This window comes from Babylonia areolata, chromosome 15 (genome assembly GCF_041734735.1).
Source record: "Babylonia areolata isolate BAREFJ2019XMU chromosome 15, ASM4173473v1, whole genome shotgun sequence".
Classification (NCBI taxonomy): Eukaryota; Metazoa; Mollusca; class Gastropoda; order Neogastropoda; family Buccinidae; genus Babylonia; species Babylonia areolata.
Window position 1 is genome coordinate 17,992,996 of NC_134890.1, and position 7,500 is coordinate 18,000,495.

The 7,500-nt window shown below is 42.2% G+C and overlaps 1 protein-coding gene across 2 annotated transcripts in view; it reads left to right on the plus strand.

Annotated features, from left to right (window-relative positions):
- The window catches only part of LOC143290455 (uncharacterized), a 19,942-nt gene that overhangs the window by 3,663 nt on the left and 8,779 nt on the right, over positions 1-7,500 (plus strand). For both annotated transcript variants that reach the window (XM_076599897.1, XM_076599896.1), the window contains exons 2-3: positions 14-484; positions 5,613-5,699. In XM_076599897.1, the coding sequence (XP_076456012.1) occupies positions 377-484; positions 5,613-5,699 (195 nt within the window). In that variant the 5' untranslated portion in view covers positions 14-376. The remainder of the gene's footprint in view (positions 1-13; positions 485-5,612; positions 5,700-7,500) is intronic.

Below are 7,500 nucleotides of genomic sequence, written 5' to 3' on the forward strand. Positions count from 1 at the left end.
TTCTTTCAAACAGGAGCGAAGTTCTTACTAAGGAGAAGAGGGATAGAGGATAAGAATAAGATATATATATATATATATATATAGAGAGAGAGAGAGAGAGAGAGAGAGAGAGAGAGAGAGAGAGGCCGGAGGACACGACACAGAAAAAAAAAGAGTGAGAAGAGAGAGTGAGAGACAGACAGACAGACAGAGGGTAAAAAAGTAAGATATAGAAGAGAGAGAGAGAGAGAGAGAGAGAGAGAGAGAGAGAGAGAGACCGGAGGACACGACACAGAAAAAAAAGAGTGAGAAGAGAGACAGAGATAGAGACAGAGAGCGAGAGAGACAGAGACAGAGAGAGAGATCATCGTCGGAAGCAGTGACCTCCTGACTGAAGATGGTGACCGTCAGGGAAGAGGTCAGCAGAGAACTGGACAGGCCAGTGGACACGCTGAGTGACGACCTTGACCCTAAAACTGAGGTCGACTTTGTGCAGATTCCTCGCGTGAGTGGAAAAATATTTGTGTTTGGGGGTTTGTTGTGTGGGTTTGATCTGTGTGTGTGTGTGTGTGTGTGTGTGTGTCTGTCTGTCTGTCTGTCTGTCTGTGCCTGTGTCTGTGTGTGTGTTGGATCTGTGCCTCAGTCTGTCTGTCTCTCTCTCTCTCTCCCCCTCCCTCTCTTTCTCTCTCTCTCCTGTCTCTCTCTCTCCCTCTCTCTCTCCCTCCCTTCCTCTCTTTCTCTATCTCTCCTCTCTCTCTCTCTCTCCCTCTCTCTCTCTCTCTCTCTCTCTCTCCCATGCACACCATGACGTGTTTTGCTGCACTCTACTTCATGTAAAAGTAATCAGATTTATTGAGCCTGAATGTCATTACAACCCTGCCGCTTTAGGTTCAATTTACCAATGATAATGACAACTGAGAATGTCTTGTCTGATCGTGCCTTTGATAATAATAACAGTAGTATTTGTTTAGCGCTGAATCTTGTGCAGAGACAAATCAAAGCGCTTTCACACCAGTCATTCACACGCATGCATAACTCTAAAACAGAAGATAATGAAGAGGCAGGGGAGGGAGGTTGTCTTGGGAAGAGGTGGGTTTTATTTATTAAAGCCAGACTTGAAATAGTTTGAGTGCGGAGACCTGGCGAAGCGAAAGAGGAAGCTCATTCCAAATTCAAGGTCCAGAGACAGAGAAAGAACGGCGGCCACCTGTGGAGTGTTACTCTATCTATCCCGCTGTAGTCTCGTAGACCTGGCCTTTGGTTAATTATTTTATGGCAAAGCATTGATACGACTGACTGACAATTTCAAGATGCTATCTGCTATTGCAGAAGGTTTGCTGCATAGTCCAATTGGACATGTTGTTACAGTTGTTTGATGTTAGCGTTTCCTTCTATATTGTGCCTATGTCTCCCGTATTAATGCTTTATTTTTTCCAATGCTCTGTATCTTTCCCCACCACACACACACACGTACACACACACGCACACACACACACACACACACGCGCACACACACATACACACACACCATTTTTCACCCTCTGCCCAATACCGTTCCCTCCACCACGCCCCGCCCTCCACCCTCCCGCACCCTCCCCCGCCAACCCCCCCCCCCTCCCCCCCCCCCCAACGGAGCCCCCCCCCCCTTTTTTTTTTTAGTCTAATATCACTTAAAGTGGAAGACGTTAAACTGAAGACTACTACTACTACTACTGAATGTTTGCACAACATAGGCTCTTGTATCCATGCTATGCTATGCTACGCTATGCTATGCTATGCTATGCTATGTTCATACTAAATTTGATATTGGTATGCTCTGTTTTAATATAATTCAACACTTACCATTTAACTTTTAACTGTGTTATCACTCCCTTTCAGACAGGGACAAAGGCCTAATGTGAATAAAACATTCGTGTTTTGTAGTCGTATTGTCTCACGCACATAAAATCGGTAAACAGGGTTGGTTATCAGAGACCCAGATAATGAAACACAATAGTGGGGAAACCAAACGGGAGTGGGTATTATGCGTATTAACAATCACCCGTCGCATGCTGACCGTATTTTGTGTCCGATATTTTGTGACGTACATAATCACACACATCGATAATGTACGTCCTACGGGTGTGTGTGTGTGTGTGTGTGTGTGTGTGTGTGTGTGTGTGTGTGTGTGTGTGTGTGTGTGTGTGTGCGTGTGTGTGTGTGTGTGTGTGTGTGTGTGTGTGTGTGTGCGTCTGTGTGTGTGTGTGTGTGTGCGTGCGTGCGCGCGCGCGTGTGTGGGTGTGTGGGTGTGTAACAACATCGGCCAGCATCTATCTACTTGTCTATCTATTTATTCAGTTATTTATTCATTTATGTTTTTATGTATTTGTTGTTTTGTGGGGTTTTTTTTTATCTGTCTGTCGATCTTCGTGTGTGTGTGTGTGTGTGTGTGTGTGTGTGTGTGTGTGTGTGTGTGTGTGTGTGTGTGTGTGTGTGCGTGCGTGTGCGCGCGCGCGCGTGCGTGTGTGCATGTGTGTGTGTGTGTGTCTGTGCGTGTGTGTGTGTCTATCTCTATGTGTTTCGTGTAGTCCTGTTTATTCAGCCATTCCTTTGTTGAAGTAACCATCTATCCATGCTGCGTACAACCCAAGTGATCACACCCTGGAGCCGTACCAGGGCCGAAAAAATATGGATTGATACCCGGTGGAACCTGATTTTTTTTTTTTATTTTTTTTTTTTTTAATCGCATGATAGTGCCCCCCATGAGGTCGATGTCGTTTGCGAATCAAAGATTGCAGACTGGCCTGCCGCCAATGGTGATGGAGGTGTGGTGGTCTTCGAGGGCCTCTTGCATGATTCTCTCCAGAAAGATGTTGAAAAGTATTGGGGATAATAGGCATCCTTGCCTGACTCCGACTGTGGTCCGAAAGAATTGTCCTTGTTGATTGTTGAGGAGCACTGCGCTGCTGGGATGTCATAAAACAAAGGAGTGAAAATTAGGCACAAGTAGAATCCTATTCATACATAATGTACACATAGATCGTGTGCCTCTGTCGGCGTTCACCATTCTGTTATTTTCAGCCATCAAAATTTTGATTATATCAAAAAATGATAGTGATTATAATAACAACAACAATGATGATGATGATAACATAATAATGATAATAACAATGATAACGATGATAACAATAATAATAATAATAATAATAACAACAACAAAAACAACAGCAATACTACTACTACCACTAGTAGTAGTAATAGTACTACTACTACTACTACTACTACTGCTGCTGCTGCTAATAATAATAATAATAATAATAAGACGAAGAAGAAGAAGAAGAATGGGACGATAAACATGATATACAAAAAATATATGAACATGCATGAAAAAAAAAAAAAAACAATAATAAGCTAACGGCTACCTCTTGATTCCTACACGCAAAAATAAAAAATGCAATACAATAATATAAAAGCAAATAAAAAAATAAAATAAAGAACAAATGTTAAGTCCAGAAGGAAAAACAACAATTCCAGTCGATTGCTGTGTACGTGCTGTGGCCCGTTCTGCAGGGCACAGAGCTGTTTCTGTCAAGTGAAGGAGGAACTCAAGTTCCAGACTGACTGCAGAGAAGGGATCTGCAAATATGAATTTATGGGGATGTTGTTGTTGTTGTTTTTGTTTGGGGGGTTTTGTTGTTGTTGTTGTTGTTTGGGGGGGAGGGGGGTTTGTTGTTGTTATTGTTTGTTGTTGGTTGCTGTTTTTTTGTTTGTTGGGTTTTTTTTTGTTGTTTGTTTTTTTTGTTTTTTTTGTTTTTGTTTTTTGTTGTTGTTTTTTTGGGGGGTTGTTTTGTCTGTTTATTTGGCTGTTTTTGTTTTGGTTTTTTTTTGGGGGGGTTGTTTTTTTTGTGTGTGTGTTTTTTTGTTTTGTTTTTTATTTTGTTGTTTGTTTGCTTTTTGTTTCTTTGTTGTTGTTTTTTGTTTTTTGTTTTTTGTTGTTGTTTTTTGTTGTTTGTTTGTTTTTTTGTTTCTTAGTTTCTCCGCGACGGAGGGTGGGGGTGGGGGGTGCGGGGGCCGGGGGGACGGGGGGGGCGGGGTGCGTTTTCCGTTGCGTCAGTTGCGTCGGTTGCGTTGCATTGCGGTGCGGTGCGTTGGGAAATAACTCCTACATCCCGTAAGAGCTGCACTGGAAGATTTATACTCCTTACTTAAGAGTTCGCACTAGTGAGCCATTTATTGTAGGTGTCTTATTAATCAAAACACAGTTGTCAGTCAGGATCCCCGATGGCTTAGCTGTCAGTCTGACTCGTGGAATCCAAACAGGCACGTTTGCGACATGTCAACCAAAAGCAAGTAACTTCACATGACAACAACAACAACAACAAAATTAATGTGACCATATGGCCATGATCCTACATCAAGGACACTTATTCACAATAGATGATTTACACGCTTAAAACGATATAAGCTCATATGGTTCGTGTTATGCCAAGTGAAACAGATCGTATGGCTATCCAATAAACGAAAATTAGATAAATCAATGAATAAAATAAGATAAATGAATAAATAGATAAAGAAAGAAAGAAAGAAAACTAATAAGACGATAAAGGGAAGTAAACATATTATCTGAAATGTCTTCAACCTGTCAGTTCAGATAAGGAATCAAAACAAAACAATATATATATATATATATATATATATATATATATATATATATATATATATTGCATCATTTTGACCTTAAATTGTTATTTTAGTTTTTCCAATGTACTGCTAGTACAGAAAGTTTTGATTTAAAGGCTTTGAACAACAGTTGATAAGGGAAAAACAAGAAATATTTTGTCAGATTTACCTCGCTTTGTTTCTGAAAATGTCTGTCTATTCTATTTATACATTGTAATTTTCGCACTATCAAAAGTAGAGCTTTGATTTAAACACACTTTGAACATTTCGTCTGCTTTACTTTTTCTTTCTTTTTTTTTTAGACTGTTGTTGTTGTTGTTGTTTAAGGAACGTAAACAAACAGGCAAAGCATGTTAACATACATCATGAGTTCCATTATTACTACAGTATGTATGTTCGTTCGTTCTTTTGCTTAACGTCTATCCACATTTGTGATTTTAGACTAAAATCCATCATCTCCCCCACCCCACCCATGCCTTAAATCATCACTACTTTCCCTGTTCCTCTCTTCTCAATAAGCTTTTTTTTTAAATTTAAATAAAGGAAGAAGAATATAAAAGAAATAAGATAAACTAGTCAACCAGTAGAATCACAACAAAGAGCCAATTGGGCTCCAAATTTAACTCTGAACTATTTTAAATACATGTTGATTATCATATAAGACGTATCACATAAGTGTGTGTGTGTGTGTGTGTGTGTGTGTGTGTGTGTGTGCGCGCGCGCGCGCGTCCATGTGTGTGTGTGTACGCTTTTATGTTCGTTTATCTATCTGTAGTCTGTTCATCTAAGATGATGATATTAGACTGGCGTGTGTATGCGTGCGTGCGTGCTTGTGCCGGTTTGCGTGTTTGCTTATATGCTTATGATTTTTTGTTTTTTTGTTTGTTTTTAATGTTTGTTTGTTTTGTTGGGGTTTTTTTGTTGTTGTTTTTTTTGTGTGTTTTGTTTTGTTTTTGTTTTTGTTTTTTTTTCAGGAATCGGAATACGCCCTGGCTGTGCACTCCCCCAGAACTATGCAGTCACTTCAGGGAGTGTACACGTCCTACTGCCTAGATTTCCAGGTACATGATAACGATAAGGATACTTACGTAGCGCCTATCATCGGTCCGACATCAAGCCCTAAGCGCTTTACAAACACGCGGTCATTTGCACAACAGGCTGCCTACCTGGGTAGAGCCGATTGACGGCTGCCATTGGGCGCTCATCATTCGTTTCCTCTGTCATTCAACCGGATTTCAGGCACGCACATACACGCTTAAACAGACATGTAACAGTTTACGTGTATGACCGTTTTCGTTTACTTACTCCGCCACGTAGGCAGCCATACTCTGTTTTCGGGGGTGTTCATGCCGGGTATGTTCTTGTTTCCATAACCAACCGAGCGCTGACATGGATTACAGGATCTTTAACGTGCGTGTTTGATCTTCTGCGTGCGTATACACACACGAAAGGGGTTCAGACACTAGCAGGTCTGCACATATGTTGACTTGGAAGATTGGGACAAAAATCTTCACCCTTTACCCACCAGGCGTCGTTACCGAGATTCAAACCCGGGGCCCTCAGATTGAAAGTCCAACGCTTTAACCACTCGGCTATTGCGCCCGTCAAGTACCGCCCTCATCACTGTTATCAGTGAGATCACTCCTGCTAGTCAGTTATCCAGCTGATTAGTTTGTTGGGTCAGTGGGGTACTTCCTACCTTTCGGACCTACAGTGGGTAGAGACAGACGTCAGTTACCACCCCTCTATGAATCTCAGTCGTGTTCACTATTAATTTTATCTAGTCAATCAGTTTGTTGGGGCTGGGGCAGGGGCAGGGGCGGGGGCTGGGGGTGGAGAGGGGCTGGGGGGGGGGGGGTACTTACTTCCTTTTCGACTTGCAAGGGTAGAGAGAGGCGTAAGTCCCCACCCCTCCACGAGCCGCAGTCAGGATCATTATTTTATCCAGTTGATTAGTTTGTTGGGGCAGGGGAGTGCTTAATTCCTATTGGACCTGCATTGGGAAGAGAGAAACGACAGTCCCCGCTATTCACACGAGTCTCCCAGTCATGGAGAAAATTTAATAGCGCCGTTGCCTCAGTTGTAGGAGGACAATTGTGGGGGGAAGTCACTCAAAGACTAAAGGAGCAAACTCCTCCGAAGTGGAGCCAGCAAGGCGGTTTGGTGGTGAACTCACCATTCACCATTCAGGCAGCTACTCCGGCAGTTCACTCACCCATGGTGAGGACGTGTCGCCCTGCTTCGTCCTTCCTGGGCTGCAGCGGCTGAGTCCAGAGCTTCGGTGGAATCACACTGTGCTCGGGCAACCCACGACTTCCGTTCATCCCCCCAGGATTGAATGACTCCATTCTGAGTGACGCTACTGACGACTTCATCGTCAGCGATAGTAGACTTTACTGTAATCAGTCACAACATTCGTGTGTGTGTGTGTGTGTGTGTGTGTGTGTGTGTGTGTGTGTGTGTGTGTTGATTGGTTGATTAGTCGGTTGATTAATCAGTCAGTCAGTTAGTTAATCAGTCAGTCAATCAATCGGTAGGTTAGTCGGTTAGTCAGTAAGTCGTTTACTTAGTAGTTAGTTAGTTAGTCGGTTATTTAGTCGGTTTGTCGGTTTCTTTGTCGTTTGGTCAGTCGGTCTGTCAGTAAGTTAGTTAGTTAGTTAGTTAGTTAGTTAGTTGGTCGGTTATTTGGTTGGTCGGTTAGTTAGTTAGTTGGTTAGTTAGTTAGTTGGTTGGTTAGTTAGTTAGTTAGTTAGTTAGTTAGTTAGTTAGTTAGTTAGTTAGTTAGTTAGTTAGTTAGTTGGTTGGCTGGTTGGTTTGTTGGTCAATCATTCAGTCACTCAGTTAGTAAGTAAGTTTGTGAGT